Source organism: Hemibagrus wyckioides, linkage group LG27 (assembly GCF_019097595.1).
Source record: "Hemibagrus wyckioides isolate EC202008001 linkage group LG27, SWU_Hwy_1.0, whole genome shotgun sequence".
NCBI classification, from domain to species: Eukaryota; Metazoa; Chordata; class Actinopteri; order Siluriformes; family Bagridae; genus Hemibagrus; species Hemibagrus wyckioides.
Window position 1 is genome coordinate 6,422,622 of NC_080736.1, and position 18,340 is coordinate 6,440,961.

The 18,340-nt window shown below is 37.7% G+C and overlaps 1 protein-coding gene across 3 annotated transcripts in view; it reads right to left on the reverse strand.

Moving 5' to 3' along the window:
* bdnf (brain-derived neurotrophic factor) overlaps positions 1-15,848 on the reverse strand; it is a 36,006-nt gene extending 20,158 nt beyond the window's left edge. The window contains exon 1 of one of the 3 annotated variants that reach the window (XM_058382405.1): positions 15,690-15,848. In XM_058382405.1, coding sequence (XP_058238388.1) covers positions 15,690-15,842 — 153 coding nt within the window. In that variant the 5' untranslated portion in view covers positions 15,843-15,848. Of the gene's footprint in view, positions 1-15,202; positions 15,343-15,689 lie in introns of those variants that run through there. The other 2 variants (XM_058382414.1, XM_058382408.1) reach the window with 2 other exon arrangements.
* Between the last annotated feature and the right edge of the window lie 2,492 nt (positions 15,849-18,340).

Consider the following 18,340-nt stretch of genomic DNA (forward strand, 5'->3'; position numbering starts at 1 on the left):
GCATACATCAGCTCACAGATGCCTGTGATTGGCTAGTGTTTTTGTGATTGACAGTGGAGAGAGAGTATACCGTCCCTCCCATCCAGAGGGCATGGCCAGTTTTGCCCTTGTCTCCTGGCCACAGATGGCTGTGCTATCATTCAGATTTGAACATATCAGGTATGTAAGGTTCTCTTCAGAACACCACGCCACTCTCATTCCTGTTGTGGAGTCTCATTATCTCATTCATGTTCATTCATTAGTTCAGAAATATGTAGGATATGATCTGAAAATGAGTCAGTGTTGAGTTACAAGCTATTTGATTTAAAAGGAACAGCACTTTTGCTATGACAAATATATGTAAAGTAATAGGGTCATTAAAATACACTATGGTCTATGGACTATGGTCAGGCCCAGTCATAGCCGTTCTATTGGAAGGATGCATCCAGCCTGATACATCTTGCCTGAATGACTATGTAACAAGGAGAAAATGAATATAAATCAGATTTTATTTGCCAAAACAATTCCATAAAAAAATATTGTATCCATATTTATAAATAATGACTAATTCATATACTTATTAGTCAGAAATTTCTTATCTTCTTTAATGTAGACTAGTTAACCTCAAGCACAAAGAGTTAATGAAACACAGCCTTCTTTTCCCCCCAGTCTCAGTGCTTCAAAGCCACATCACGACTAAAGGAAATAAATAAATAATCCAAATAACTCACGGCCAGCATTTGGATTTTGGAAACACTCTAATAGATTTAATGCTGTTCTCAAGCATTTATAGCTTTTATTTAAATGATTTGGGGACATCAGCAGATTCCTGCTGCTATAGTCCCACACACATACCCTATAGATGTGCACTCAACAACAGTAGATAATCTCACCCGAATACTCCAGCACCTAAGATCTGCTGCTGTAATCATAAAGCCTGCCTTATGCTCATCCCAAGACACTTATTCGAAATTTGCTCATACTGAACATCCTCATAAGACGCTCAGTACACTTTGTTTCCACTGTTACTCTTCTCCACCTGTACATGTAATGAGTTCTAATCTCACAATCTGGTGTCGCCCAGAAGAGGATGGTTTCCTTTTAAGTCCTGTTACTCTCAGGGTAGTCATCTCAGGGAGTTTTTCCTCACCGCTGGCTTCCTTATCAGGGATCCAAATCCAACAACCGGATTTCTGCAAAGCTGTCTATTGGTAAAAAGCACTACACAAATAAAATTGAATTGAGAGTTAGGATTCCACTAATTAAACATTACTGTGAAATCTCTTTTACAGCCGGAACCCTGCTTATGCCTTAAATTTTGTAAGAACCCACAAATGTAAAGAAATGAGTGTTCACTCAAGAGCAATAATGAGAATCATAGTGTTTTAACCTGATATATGGTGCAATATTACTTTTCAAAGTGCTTGTAAACAACCCGAGCTCAGAGAACGGCATACGAATTCTAATGAAGAAACGAACTAAAGCTACGGCCGTCGGCTCCATCTCTTACTCGGACCTCAACCATTCGTAATGTTTTATACAGTGTGTTGGCTTATGCAAATGATTACAATTTTACAATCATTCGTCGGTTTTTAATGTTAAATATACAAGATGGGATACTCCTATATATCCACAAAAGTCCTGTTTATTTATGTATCACTTTAAATATGTCATTATTTTTGTGATCAAGCTTCATGTCAGTCTGATATCTGAAGGATGCTAAACGATGAGATGGCTGCTTGATGTGATTAAAAATGATATAATACTTTCTAGTGGAAAGTATTTGCCCACTTCCCCTACACTCATTTATTCGTTCTCTTTGGGAATATCGCTGTTAGCTTTAAAGTAAAGGGCACTTGATGATACACTTATAACTAATAAGTAGGGAATAAATCACAAGACATGCTGTTAAAGGAAGTGAGATATTCTTAGATCTTAGATGATCTTCTAAGAAAAGCACACCCTGACGTGGTTTACCAAAGCAACTTGGCAGTAATTACAATTTTAATCTATTTACGAACTATTTATCTATTTCTTTTTCTTTTAACTGTTTACAGTTACATTTAACAATGTGGAATAGGGACAAGACTTTTATCACCTATGTTATTCACTTCAATTAAAAATTTTTAAGAATAGTGCTTTTAACAATGGACAATATCAAAGAACAGCTTTTAAGACATACATAAATCCAGAATATTCATTATCAATTTTTTAAATATGACTTTATTCCTAACATGTTGTTTCGTCACCAAACTCTCTCTTTTCTCTCTTTCCTGAAGTTACTAAGATTGCTTGTCTTGTTACAGAGAAACGAGAAAATCTTCCGTCCTGAAGATTTCCACTTTCCCACTGCAGAGAAACTGCTGACACTGGAGACTCCTTTCACGAATAACTAAACACCTTACAGAAAACAGCTTCATATTTATTATACAGTAGAGTTTTCTTTGTTAAAAAAGAACAACAACACATTTCTTAGCCTTAGATTACATAGCCCATCATACAAGTTCCTGTGAAGCTGTTACCATAGCAACGATAAGTGCTAAGTTCACATATACCTATGATTTGAGTTACAGCTACAGCACTAATGACAGAGAGACGCTTAATCAACATCCTCCAACCATCTTCGGATTTGAGAGCTAAGTAGGAACGAGTAATACTTTATATTTATATTATAATACTTTATTAATGTATGAACTGGATCAGTAATAAATAGTAATAAATCCAACCACGTACCCTGGTCAGGGTCACGCAAATGTGAATTTCTCAAGAGATCAGGTCGGGTTCCTGAGGTGAGAAATCCCAAAATGCTATAATTCAAGCGAAGAATCTTTTCTGAAATCTATTTCTATCTTGCTTTATACATCACATTCTTCAATATGATCTTTTTTTTTTTTTTTTTTTAGCGAATTAAGCGTCTCTGAAAAGTCGAAAGCTATAAATAGTTATAAATAGCTATAAGTGTTAGGTTTATCAGTTAACATTTTACATGCATTAATATTCTTATTCTTATAGTTCTCTATACTATTCCTAAGATAAATGTTTTTTTTTATCGTATTGAACTTGGCAATATTATTTATTTAAGGTGTTTAAATAGCTCCTGTAGGTTTTTCTGCCTGCCAGTAATTACATATAAAGTGTGGATGCACTTGTACCACCTGATTCCAGAGATGCAATTTAAGTAAACTTACACTGTGTCACTGTATGTGTGTAAGTGTATCTTGACACAGTAAATAATTACATTACATTTGCATTGTTTTCCTTTTTCTCAGTCAGACTTGTCTTTCTGACTTTCTGAGGGTATCAGGAGCTGAATAATTCTCCACATTATAGGGTACTGCTAGATCTGAGGGGTTGTCTTGTTACGATATTCCAACACAAACCTTGCATGGTAATTACATAGATATTACACATTAATAAAAGTGCATAGTAGTCACCCTTGCTGTATTACACCTCAGAGAGAAGCATTGTTACAGCCATTGACTATCACTATTCAAAGTTTTGTTTATTATTATTATTATTATTATTATTATTATTATTATTATTATTATTATTATTATTATTATTGTCATTGTTATTATTATTATTATTATTATTATTATTATTATTATTATTATTATTATTAGCCCTACTAATGTAGGGCTTTCTATGGGAAAACACTGGGAAAAAGCTCAGAGGTGGAAATGCCAGCCAATGTGATTTCAGTGAATATGCATTCTGGCTCTGACAGTTCCTCTGTCTCATCTATATCACTAAATCTGTCTCAAGTAGATTTAGAGACTGGGTTTTGTTCTAACAAATAGATTTGGCACCATTTCACCAAATTTAGTAGCCCAATTAAACCACCACAACCCTGATGTTGGAATTTACTAAAGGATGACTGAATGAGCACGAGCTTTATATCTGTCTGCTAAGTCTTAGCCACACGAAGCACATCCTGATGCACACCTCTAGCCATAACAAGATGCCCTGAAAACCTTTTTCGTGACTCCTATCATGTATCCGTATTTCTATCCATCCATTATAAACACATTCTAAAAAATGTATTCCTATTCCTTTATATCCTTTTCACTTGCCATATTATAATATTTATATATTTATGTATTATATTTACATGTGATGCACTATTGCAGTTCATTTTGTAAAAGCATATACATAAACAGTATTTATTTATTTTTGTCCACCTACACGAATATAATATTATAATATACTAATGTCATGTAATAATAAGGTAATTACAAGGTAATAGATGGATCTGTAACTTTGTAAAGCATTTTGCTTTCATTTCCTGTTTGTTTTTGTTACTCTTCTAGCATGAGCTGTTCATACCTGTGTACATATTTATGTTTTTAGAAAGTCTTGTATAGAACAGGATTTGTTTGTTTTTTTAATAAACACTGTGTTGATCTCTTTAGTGAATTTCCTAGCAAGCACTAAATAATAAAATGATTGACATTACAGACTGCTTGTCTCGGTCACTGTCTGTTTTATGCCAAAAAGCCACGGAAAGGTCTGGTCTCTGAGGCACCTTTCCTCCTCTCCGCCTGTGTCCCTGTCTCTCTGTGTCTGTCCTTGTCTCTAACCCTGTGAGTCATAAGCCTGTGGACTGGGCTGCAGAGCTTTCAGGTGACACTCTTCCTCTCTGTGCTGTATTAGAGCAAAGCTTTAAATCAGACGTGATGTGATGCTGACTGCTTACAACACGGGCGTAGCTTTGGTTTGAGAAGTACTGGGGACATGAATGAAGACGGAGCCAAACAAAAATAAATAAATAAAACGATAGAAAGAAAGAAAGAAAATCAAACCGAAAGCCTTTCTGAAGCTCATTCATATCAAATATTATAAGGAAAAAGCCAGTGAGTGTCAACTTGCAGGCAGATTAAAAACTCAGGCAGCAATACTCAAATATGTCACAATACGAAGATACGTTAGTCTATAGCCTAAAAAAATCCAACAATAAAATAAAAAGATCCCAAAACAAGAAAAGATACCTCACTGGTCTTTTGGATATTTTAATAAAAAATGCCACCCTGAAAAAAAATATCACAGGCTCAAGTAATGTTCTGTTTCTGCAGCTAGATTTTATATATATATATATATACGCATTTTTAAATAGTCTACACTTTCAAAAGCTAATGGCGACTGAGTCGTCCGGTATCCCCGGCATAAGGTACACCTTCATGACAGTGTAAGAAAGTGTAAGACAGCATTATGAAGCAGAAATAACTCTTCTACGCAAACCGATTTGTGAGACTTTAAAACTGATCAGTGAAAAAAGCTACAACACATCAATTAAACATGACTACTGGAAAAAAAAAGAAATGGCCTGGAGAACAAGGACAAGTCTTGCATGAATAATGAAGATTTTGAAATATATTTTCAGAAAGAAGAACAAAAAGGGAAAAAAAAAGAAAAAAAAAAAACCCAAAACACATTGCTTCTGCTGCCAAATTGCTTTTGGGAATGTAAAAAAAAAAGAGGAAAAAAAACCCCTTCAACTCAAAGGTCAAAAAGGATTTCCAAAGACGTCGTGACTAGAACTTTCGCATATTCTATCTATTCTGTGATGTATAAAACGGTCACGATAATCTTCACAGCGTAAATACAGGCCAAGAAACGAAACCGAGCATCGATAAATTCCGGATAAAAAAATGCGGAAAAACTTTTTCAGATATTAAAATTAAAGCACCGGCATGCCAGAGGAAAAAACAGTGGACTGGCTGTCCCTATACTACAGAACAACACCACCTTCTCCACTGCTATGGTGTGTGCCTCTAATCCCGTGGATTTTATTTGGAATTTCATCTGTAGACACAGTTTTGTTATGTTGTTGCTGCTACATAGGTCACCTGAGCGTGCTTGTTTGTGGCGGTTAATTACATCTGGGCTTCGTCTGGTCTCCAGAATCATTATGAGATTTGAAGTGCGCGGCGGCTGAAAGAATTCCGCCCGTCAGCAGTTTTGAACCCCCTCCTTTCACTGCCTTTACCAACAACTATTAAGAGCAGATGGGTCCTCGGGGGGACGCTGTATCATTTTTCCGTTTCAATTTGTGTTCCATAAATATCAGTAATGAGGCTTGCGCATCATGACTTACTCGTACCTGGCAGTAAAAATAACCTCTGGCAGTAATGGGGGTGGGAGAAAGCGATTCAGGGACAGGCTGTACAGCTGAATGAGCATCACTTGTTCCACCATTCATCTCTTACTCATTCTCTCTCTCTCTCTTTCTCTCCCACACCCTTTTTGGAACTTGAGCATCATGGATGAAAATATGCGTCCTTTGATATGAAATGACAACGCAGGCCAAAGACATGCAGGTATTGGAGTTTATGACATCAGATTAGATTAAAAATAGGTAGTGTCCAAACCTAAACGCCTTTAGTAATCACTCTAGTCTTTTTAAGTCTTCCCTGAATGCCTCGGTACATGATATTGGAAGAATCGGATCGTGAAAAGAATTCGCTCAGTAATGGATTTAACCAAATACGTTTTATCTGTTAGTTTCACTCGGGTTACTGAATAATTCACAGTGCTTCCTGAGTAATTTTACTTTCAAAAAATTACTTATATGCAGAATAAAAACCAATTGTATCTGTTTATAGCTAACTTTTAAGTTCTCTCACAAGCCTTTCTTTTTCTCTCTTTATTGAAGAAAAAGAAAGAAAAATAACAATCACATGTCATGTTACCCAGAAAACCTCTGACCTGTAGACTTTCCCATGGTGGAAAACTTACTGACCGTTACAAAAGGGCTGACACCCAAGACTCCTTCCAGGAATGTTAATAAATAAATGTCTCCTAGCAGAAACCTTCACCGTTTCAATGATTATGATGTTGTCTTTCGGGTAAATACCAGTTACATTTTCTTAATCCGTTTATTAGTTGGCTTAGATTATGGGCAGCGTCTGGTTCCTGTGAATGAGTGTTACTATAGAAACAATAAGATGAGCGCATTAATACAAACCTGTCATTTAAGTTAAGACGGAACAACTGTCAAATTAATCCACACCTTCGGGTTCGAGAATTCAACAGATGCGTGGTGTAAATTGTTTTAGACAACTCTAAAGGAAGGTTCAGAGGTTTTAGTGAAACCTACATAAGCTCCCCACTGACAGCTGACGGCAGTCTGCATTAACGTTTTATCCGAACGGATGACATAAAGACATGCTTTTGGCAGTGTTGATACAAATGATCCCAACACCTGTGACATCGAGTTTTGTTGATCATGTCATGGAGTGACTTGGTAGTATGTCATGACAATTGATAGCTCCTTTGTAGCTTAGTTCATAAAATAATATGCTATATATTTTAGCTCTTTCATTTCCATATATTGATTTATATTGGTGACTTTCAGAAGAAGCATGTTCTAGCCATCATCTTACCTGACTGGGGAGGGAGGACATCCTGTCTCACTTGCCTCAGGTCTCTTTTAACATCAGAATTGACAAAAAAACATCTTCATGACGGCTGATGCCTGACGGAATGCTCATGTCAGGGAGTATGTAAATTTGACCTTTCTTAGGAAAAGTGTGATAATTTAGAAATGAAACTGAAAGGACGTTCATAAACTGAGCCTTAACATGCTTCCAACCCAAAGTAAAAACTGTTCCACACACACACACACACACACACTTCATTCCCTGCTTCCTGATTAGTAATCAAATATCGAGAAAACCAGCGGTGGATCTATATATCGTCATGAGTCACACAACAAGTGCACTACTAATGCAGCCAGGGTTTTGAGGAAATGACTGGAAATTTAACTTAAAACAACACAGCACATGCTTTCCCCACACCCATCACACTGTAATGTGGAGGAAAAAATAAAACCGAGCCAAGACTAGGGCTTCTGCTCCATTGATATCATTCATAATCAAAGGTTTTCACGCATCACCTTCTCGCCTCGCCTCTACGTAGCCTTTAATCAGTGCCAACTTGATATCCCCTAAAGAAAGGATAAAAGTGACCATTTTCAAGTGTCATTTTTTATAGCAGGTAGTTGTTAAAGCAACATAATGCTCCTGTCACTCCCTTTACCAATGAGCAACATCTTCTGGCTAGCAGCACAACGACACAATATGTTTTACAAAGCAACGTGACATGAGCTGGCTGCTGTGGCACTTGGCAATGTGACTGAAACACTTCAGCGGCAGTAATGAGGGTCGTGCTGGAAATAACGGCTTGAAATTTGCCCTAAATAGTGAGAGGTTCAGAGGGCGGAACTGGTGGCTGCTCTTGTAGTAGATTTAGAATTGCACTGATATTTAAAAAAATGACAGGACATGATGCTGAAGTTGAACTGATCAAATGATACAGAACAAAGTGAAAAATTCCTCTTAGTAACGCCATTTCTCCAGCTTGATTGCCATCAGTGTTTTCGAACGCCAGTGAGAGCTTCAGGAAGTGTCCTAAACATGAACCACACAGTTCCAGAACAAGTCACTGTTTTGCATTTCCTCTGCCCTGCACTGACCGTGACCTTTATGTAAACTTAGAGAAGTGATGAAAGATGAAAGTGCGACTACATTCCTTTCAGCACGTGCCAAATGTACAGCGATGCAGCAACTCTGAATAGATTAAACACAGAGACTGGCTTATTGGGGGGGTCCAAGCACCAAAGTTGTTCAAACACATACACTACCAGTCAAAAGTTTGGACACATCTTCTAATTCCATGGTCTTTCCTGATGTTTATTTCTTTCTACATTGTAAAACAATGCTGAAGGCGGCCGAAATACACAATAATGTCGTTTGAACAGTTGATATTGAGATATGTCTGCTACTGATGCTCTGTAAAGCCTTCATAACGCCTCTAATCTGAGGTGCTGTTAATTGGTGATTTCTGAGGCTGGTCACTCTAAATGAACTTCTCCTCTGCAGCAGAGGTAAGTTTTGGTCTTGCTTTACTGGGATGGTCTTCATGTGAGCCAGTTTCATCATGGTGCCTGATGGGTTTTGCAAATGCACTTGACAATACTGTTCTTGCAAGAACTATTCCAGAACACCTGACCTTCGTGTCTTAAAATAACAACTGACTGCTGTTTGTTGTCATTACAGATGGATTACTTAAGTCCATGTGTGTTATTTCATAGTTCTGAAATCTCCAGTATTGTTCTAGAATGTAGAAAATAAATCCCTAAACAAAAGAACATTAAATTAAAAGGTGTGTCCAAACGTTTGACTGGTAGTGTAGTGCAACTTGTTGAACATTATGGGTCCAACATGTCTATAGAAATAACATTATTGTGCAGTAGTCTTCACTTCTGTTAGTGTATGAGGGTCTGATGGCTTATCTAGCTAATATGTTATTTATTTAATCGGATATTTTGGATAATAGTTCAGGCGTGAGATAAAAGGAAAGAAAACTTCTACGTCAGAAAAGTTTAATGTAGCTTTCGGGAGCAGGAACTTGAATTTCACAGTTTGTTTTTGGTGCATAAAAATGGCAAAGTGATATATATATATATATATCTTAGTAATGTTAAACTTCAGTTTTTTGTGTGCATATTTTTATAGTTGCTGGCAGACATTTTGTGTAATATGTTCTGGTTGAAAATGTGGCAGCATTTCTTGGTCTTGGTTATCTCTGTGTGAAGCATATGTGTGAATTTTAACACAGCAAACCTGCTGTGTTAAAATACCGAGGTCATGTTTTTAGGGGGCCAAGCACCATAGTCATTCGAACTGATATTTTTTCAGGTTTGTTAGATTTAGTGCAGCTCCTGATCACGTCTCCTGTTGCTTCTCGGATTATTAGTTCAGTGTGCTCACGGCTCTCATCGGGTTACAGGACGTTTTCTACAGAATCTTGTCTTTTTGGTGCCGTGAGGATTTTTTTGATGCTGTTTCGGGACTCTCCTATCCAATCTATTACTTTTTCTCCATTTTAAATTGTAAAATAATCTTTGGGTGCTCTATAAATCAAACCTATTATTATATAAACATCATTGCCTCTAATATGGAAGAACCTTCAGGAATGACTTAGCTAAACTTTCAAAAGGGCAGTTAAGAGGGAGATTAGTTCAGTGATACTTGCATTTGACCTGTCAGGGACATTATGATCTACTGACTCCAATAGTTTGGGTCAGCAGGAAAGAGCGTAAAAACTGGAGCAGAAACTCAAAACAATCAACTCTGCCGAATGCGGCTAAAGTTTGTAGGTTCCTAAAAAGGTTCCTGCTGTGGACCTGGCCCCTGAAATACCTAACTAACTGTGTTTCTGTCTTAATTTAATGGCCATTTCATATTCATCACTGTCCCTGCCTGCAAGATGTGGGCAGTGTGAGTGTGTGTCTGTGTGTGTATATTTTACTAGCTCTATTTGCATGCTTCTCTCTGGTCAAGCTTCGGACACTGCAAACCTACAGCAGTGAGGACCAGTTCATTTGCCTCTTTGTGTACACCTAATCTTCGGCAGTCCACACAATGATTACCGCTTTGACTATTGCGCAATAAAGCTGAGAAAGGTCGATCAAAAAAAACAAGCGAATGAAAGAAAGCGATAATGCTAATGATACAGATGATTTTTCGGGAATGAAGAGAAGCAAAATACGAAAGATAAGGATTACTGTTTTTCATTTAGAAATGTGACTTTATACAAGATAAACATAGCTGTGTAACTGTCAACGGACCTAAATCTGGAATATTCGGTATGGACCCTAACTCAGTGACAAAGGAGAGCACACCTAGCATTCCTCTTTATCTTCAAATAACAGATAGTGGACACAATAGTGGAAAGTGAGGTTCTTAAAGAGAATAAAAGCTTTGAGTGCTGAAAGGCTGGGGATTGTTAAGGATCATACTCCAGGAGTGGGATTTCTTCCCTGGCGCTGGGCGAGGGATATCCCGGACCTAAATGCTTCTCTCTCTATACATCAAAGAGCCGACGCAAATAAAAGCAAGCTTGTCGGGGGCGAACAAACTGCCTCCTTTGTGCTGTCTCCCAGCCAAATTCAAGCAGCACAAAGCAGCTGGATGTAATACACTGCAAAAGAAGGCTTCGCCATTTAGATGACATGCCTTGGTCTGGCGCTTGGCTGCGCACCTTTGTGTGGCCTGAGCTGGGACAGAGAGATAATATTACTGCATCAAAATCCTTTCAGCAACTCTCAGGCTTACGGCTATAGGGTCCAGTTTCAGTTCTGTCTCTCTCACACACACACACACACACACTGCATTTCTTTTATTCTTCATTTAAACAAAGTGAATCTGATAAAATAGAGACACTCTCAACAGGGTCTAGAAGACTGTAGACTGTAGATCGGATGGTCTTCTATCTATAACGCTGACAATACAATGAGACACATCATCAATGTTTTATCCAGCACTTAACTGTAAAGCATAAAAGCAATAGAACAGAATTCTATAAAAAAAAAATTACCGTGTGTATTTTTATATTTACATTTTGTTTTTTTCTTTAATTTTTAAATTCTCAATTCTATTAATTAAACTTTCAATTCTATTCCTATAAATACTATTTTAATAGAAGGATTATTCGAGGTTTCTTCGGATTTTATTCAACATAATCTCAGTCACAAATTCATAGCAGTTTGCAAAAGTAAAAAGAATATGAAAAAACGAGAACGGTTCATTGTTGGCAGGAGGAAGGGGTTCTTCTTACAAACTGTATTTGTCTGAAACCATGAAGGCTTTCATTTGTTCAGCTCTTTGGAAAAAAAAGAAAAAACAAATCAGAGTGAAATTTTCCTTATATACGCCATTGAACATACACAGACATGGCCTACGGTCTTGCACATTGTTCTAATGATCAAAAACTAAAAGGTGCAATAAAAAGAAACGAAGGTTTAGCATTGCATTCGTTTTCAGTTCTCTGAACATTTTTAACAAATCATATTATCATAATATTCCGAATATTTTCATATTTCCGGCTTCTCGTGAGACACTAGCTAAAATTTTTTTCAAGGCAATGCAGCAAAAATGTAAAAAAAAAAATAAAAATAAAACATTCAACATTCATCTTTCCTAGTCTTAATTTTATGATGCTTTCAGGGAACTGAGTCAAGTGGGGGGGGGGAGCTAAATATATTTATAATCTGTGTTACTAATTATAAATAAAAAAAATATAATTTATATTTCGGTAAAAGTTAACAATGGCTGCACCAGGTTGGTTTTTTTTTCAAGTAAAAAAATATGATCTTGTATTCGATTAAAATGTGATACGGTGCACATAAAATTCCAGGATGTACATTAAATTAGAATAATTTGAGAAAATTCATCTTTACATTCAGATATTTTAAAGTACGACTTGAAATCAAATACCGAACAAGAGAATAATCCTAGCACATACTAGTATTTCAATTCATCAAGCATTCTAATCTTTATACAAAATCAATTTTAAAATCAGACAGTATTTTGACATATATATATATGCATATATTGATAAAGTATATATTGAGTAGATACTCAGTTTTGTCTCTCGGCTCCCTGATGCAAGATTCGACCGGATTTCAATGTGATGCTTCAAAGAGATGCTTGATTTTGGGGAATGGGATTTTTGAGGTGTTTAATAGGATGGACTATGAGACCTGGGTTTCGAAGGGGTGCATGATTTCAGTGTCTTTGTATGAAAAGAAAAGAAAAGAAATCTATTCTTAACGTAACGCTGTGACTCATCACCAGGTTCATTTGCCTCTCACTGCAAATTAAGGTAGGTGTCTGACTAACTTGCAGATATGGACTTGATATTGTTTTGATTATTTAATTGCTGGAGTTAAATAGGAGCGAAGCGTGAGAAAAGGAAAGAAAGGGAAAATAATTAAATTAACAACGTGTATTTTTATCTCTCTTTCTTGCTTTTATTTCTATCTCTTTCTCTCTCTCTCTCTCGCTATCTCCCTGCTTTTTCAGACCTTGCAGATGTTGTTTAACGTCATCCCCTCCACGGATGTCGGCGTGTGGTGACGGACATGTGCCTTTGATTCCTAACTCCTGGAGTTACCTAATCGAGGCCATGTCTTTGTGACTCACTCACGGTGCATGTCGAGAGGCTGGTGGAAAAAGAAAAAAGGAGGAAGGTGAACAACACTCGATAAGTACTAGGCCGAGTGAAAAGCGACACTGTATGGCGCAAAACAGCCGTTCCTCGTTTCTCTGTCAAACTTCAGAACATCCTCTGTGCTAGAATCAAACTGTAGCCATGGTTTTGTCTGGATGCCATGACGATGAAACGGAGCAGAAATGAATCCGCCTGACTCATCCGCCTCAAGACCCGTGCGTTTGAAACCATATGCCTGTTGAAATAATTCTCAGGGCCACAATGGTGCCATGTAACAGGGGAAGGTATAGCTGGGTGTGAAGTGAAGGGAAGAGAACATAGATTAAAGATGAACATCGTGATGAAACACTTTTTTGTCGCACCGTCACTTTTCTCCTTGTTGTAGTAGCTCTGCCGCAACACTGTACCACAATAAAATCTCTTTTAAAGTGAAAGGTTGTTCTTTTTCTTTTAGAATAACTCTATAATCTATTTAAAATTATTTGCCGGGTTAATTTAAAGATTAATACATACAGAATTTCTATAACACACCTAAAAAAGCTTGCATTCATCACCCCTATAATAAAATATATATTATATTATTATATTATTATATTGTACAATGTCCATTGCTAAAAGACAAATAAAATTGAACTGAAATGGTTTGTTCCTGTGGGAAAATATTGAGGCTAGACATTTTTTTCGTCCATCAGACATCGCTTTCTCATGTGTACTGATTTCTCTATTCATTCTAGGTAAAATATACAATATTTATCGTGTCGTATTCTGATCGACTGAACACGGGCTCACATCTCTGACCGGTTTCTTGTCTGTCTAGTCCAACATCCATGTAAATAACTGAAGCCCCGCCCCCTAGTCATCTACTACTGGCTTACACGCGGCTACATGCCAACACGTTTCACCAAAAGTTCATCTGTGGTGAACTGTTTAGCGCCATGATGGCTGTTGTCCATCAACACATCGTTCAAGTATGTTCGAAACCTGAAACGGTTTCAGAAAATGTGGCAAGTAGAACCCTTTCGAGCGCTAGAACTGACAACTATCCAAAGAATGCTTGCGGAACCTTGCTACAGAGCTTTATAGTCTCTGTTCAGTAGTTTAAGTGAGGAAACTAAGATCTAGGGGTTATAACGGCAGCTGCTCAGTAGGATCTCGCAAGAGAAAAGGTAGAGGAATCGAAACAGCATAGGAAAGTTGTTTCATTTAACCGTAGGACTGGAATTAGCTACTTGTTCAAGGTCACTGAGTTACAGTCATTGACTTGTTAATTGTTCATAAGATGAATTCGAGAAGAAGTGACTTCACTACGGGTATTTTGCTCTTCTGACTTTGTAAATTGTAGCTACAAACCGAAATGTAATCAACGGTTGTAAATACACCCTTCAGATGCTAAAAATATTCCACAAAGGAAACCGACAAAACAGCAGAAGTGTTAAAAGTTAGAAGTAAATCACTTGACGAGTAGATACAGTAAATGATGCATACACATGGGTAAGACTCTAAAAGCCAGCTTCTGAGGTGCCTTCTTGATGACCAACACGGGTGCATGAGTGCAAATTCGTAAGCATTTACACAACTCCTTTGATATGAAAAGTTCAGGTTAGGGATGGGCAATTGGTCGTACCATTGGTTTGTTATGACTTAATTTGGAGGGGAAAAACGCCAATCATCCGCCTATGCCCAAATATTTTTCTATCTGTTTTTTATTCTGCAGCTTCAACGATGAAATTTGGAAACTGACTGTATGAAATGAAAGATTTGAAATACAGGAATATTTTGACCACTATGCTATTTTGTAATAAGAGCAAGTTTAGGACATTCAGTGCGACACCAAGGCTTTGGAACATGCAAATAGAGTCTCTTTAGTTTTCCATAAAAGGCAATCCTTTCTGCCTGGTCAATCAAAGCAAGACTAGCCATCTTCGCATGTCTAGGAGAAAGCATGTGTTAGCCTTCATGCTGCCTAGTTTATAGCTGTTATGTAATAGGGAGAACTAGCTAGTGGGGCAAATTTGAAAAAGTTGTCCCGATTACAGCTGATGCTGATAGTAGCTAGCAGTTTCATCCGAAGGAAATGTATTTTTAAAAACCTCTCAGAACTACTACAACCACCGTCTCTATATGTAGCACCCCTAAGAACCACCTGATTTTTTGACTAGATTCGAACGTGCCCAATTACAGCCGGATCATTTCTTGAATTCCTTCCTACCGTGTTGCAGAGGTCATGGTCAAGCTCCTGTGACTTTGAGTGCGACATTCATTCTGTGGCAAATCTCCCAGAGGATTCATTCGCCTTGTAACCTAATTGCGACACATTATTTCCGTCGTTCAAAAGTTCCATGCTAAGGGCCATTGCCTGTTGTCATTCACCTCCCAATGAGGTTGCTGTGGCATTTCATCAGGTTGGTTTGAATATATTTGAATGGCAGCTGTATTGTTTTCTCTCAGTACCCAGCTGTCGAAAGCTTTCTCTTGGCGAAAACTCAACTATACGTACAGTCGCAAAAAACATGCCCAATTCATAAGAATTAGAAATCAATCCGACGCCAGATTGCATATCTACAGACATGGTATGTGTCCAGGCCCAGATCAGGGCTGAAACGTCTTACTTTGGTACTTGTATTTTCGTAGCAATAATAGAAAAGACTTTAGAAAGTAACACACGCATTAACAGGTTCCGTCCCATTTGGACTTACCTTCAAGTTGCGAAGAGCTGGGTGCCGGACCGGAGGTCCCATTCGATCGGGTACTATTTCCACACCTGCTCCAGATCCGCGGATTTCTCCCTGCACACGGAATTCAGATATCTGGCTGAGTTGTGGAGAGGGTGCAGCAGGGCGCCAGCTCATCTCCTGGAGACCCTGCTTTACATTTCAAATCGTAGCTCATCCAGAGATTTCCATACCATCAATTTGAATATTTTCCACTCACAGAGGATGGCAATAAACTCAGCACAGGGCAGTCGCACACTCAATTGCTTGTAGAGTTGCTCTCAATATCTCAATATGTTACATCAGTCAATTAAAATGCGATACAGATGCATTAAAGCTGCGATGCATGTCAAATCGGGCTGCAGTGATTGCCAAGAATTAGAGCAAGAAATAAAGATGCATAGCGCATTTCACTTAGAGGGCAAACCAGCAGAAAACATGCATAAAGAAGCCCTGATATCTGCGTCACAGATTTCAATTCCATGACTTTAATGGCATGACTGCTGTTCTTCCTGCAGAAGCTCCACCCATGTCCTGACCTCCTGTGACCTACTGTGACCTTCTGTGTTTCTCGGAAAAGAGTCAAACCATTTCTCGCCTCTGCGTTCAACTTCCGAAGTGTCACTGGCTCTCTTACATTACAATGGTTTTCACCGGAGCTGAAGTGAATCAGCATGGCTGATTGTGGTTGGAGACCAGTGATGGTTCTGATTCTGTGCAGGCGCAGAATAAGAAATGGGAAGACTCAGTAAAGGTTTATAAGAATATTAAGATATTCTATATTGAGGTAACAATCACAGAAATAGTTTGGTAGCTCTTTCTAAATGCATCCATATGAAAATACCTGTTTTCATTCAAATTTCCCTTTACATGGTGCGTAGTTTTGTATATGAAACAAGATCTGTTTCTAAATGTTAAAATTTCAGTTTTCGAGGATCACATACAATATTTGCTGGAATAAAACATTACAGCATACTAGTGTCACCCCGAAGAGGCCCCCCCAATAACAGCACATCCTCAAGTATTTATTTTCATCTTTCCACCGCTGCAACTTGCCAGTGCTAACTAAGAACATGCATACTTTTGATTTATTTAATATTTCGGAAAGTTAGTTCCTGTTATCACTTTTATTACAGAAAAGAAGCCTTTATTTGTCACAGACACTGGCAAGGAAAAAGTTTGGAAACACCTACACACTTATGTGTTTTTATTATCTTTTGTTGATTTTATTCGAATCAAATGGTTGTACACGGATCAAAGACACAAAATAAATGAACAATTCATTTTGAAGCATATTCGAGCACAGAATAAATGGGAAAATCAAATTTGCATGCTAAACTTTACTTTCTTCAAAAAAAAATCAACTTTGCAGTAATAACTCCCTGACAAATCTCTAGCATTGATCAATTTTTTTTTGCAGATATTCTTCGGTCCAGCTTCTCCCACACCAGCTCAATGGGGTTCAGTCCACACGGCTTACGTCCAGGCATCTAAAGTCCACTGTAACCTTTTCTTTTGACTTGCCAACCTTTTTTTATTGGCAAATCTACCTGTGAGGCCAGCTGTCCTGAGCCTTCACACTTGAATATCTTGCAAAACAAATAGTTTTCGAAGCTAACACTGATTAAGTAAAATGAGGTAATCTTTGAAGTTTTAGATGGTGGACCTGCTGATTAAATTGTTCCACATGAATGATGATGCTTTGGTATTATTATTATATTTCAGTGTAAACATGCAACAATGTCTTGGTGCTTCCAAACCTTTTCTTGCCAGTGTATATATTACAGGGAAATACTTTTCTTTACATATCCCGGCTTAGGAAGTTGGGGTCAGAGCACTAGGTCAGCCATGATACAGCACCCCTGCAGCAGAGAAGGTTAAGGGCCTTGCTTAAGAGCCCAGCAGTGGCAGCTTGGCGATGCTGGGGCCTGAACCCCTGACCTTCTGATCAACAGTCTGAGCCACCGCTGACCTAAAGAAAGGGCTCATGCGGGATTTGAACCTTGGACCTCTCAAGTAAGAATCATACATCTAAACCAACAAGCCAGAAAAGCAGCTGTTAATCTTGTCTGTTTTCTAGAAACTTGGCAAACTTTGCAAACGATATAAGAAAAGTTCTCACTCGAGACCGAGATGTTTAATGAGACCAAAGACGTCCGTGAGAGGTACAAATCAATACAGGACAAAGTTTGGAAACTTCTTGAGTCTGATAAATTACTTCAGAAACCATAACAGCAACTACTACATCGATATAAACATTGAAACTACAAATATTGTCATTGTTTATGGAAATCCTATAACCAATCAGAATAGAGAACTGAACAGATATGTGGTAAAAATACACTGTAATTCATAGTTAGCATAAAGGTATATTATATATCATAGTTCTGCTTTTTATTAATAAGTACTGCTTCTGAAAATATGTAACATAAGACTATGAAAATATGAAGTGAACTATAAACCTGTCCAATTTAAAAACTTTATATTCTGGTAATATTTCCCCAATACCCCCAAAACCTTTTTTTCATTTTTTAGTTCTATTGCTTTTGTACAGGTAATAGTTTTACCTGACGTACAGGACCTTAGCCAGAAATCTGGAGTTTACTCTGTAAAATAGGGCTCAGTACTGAACAGAT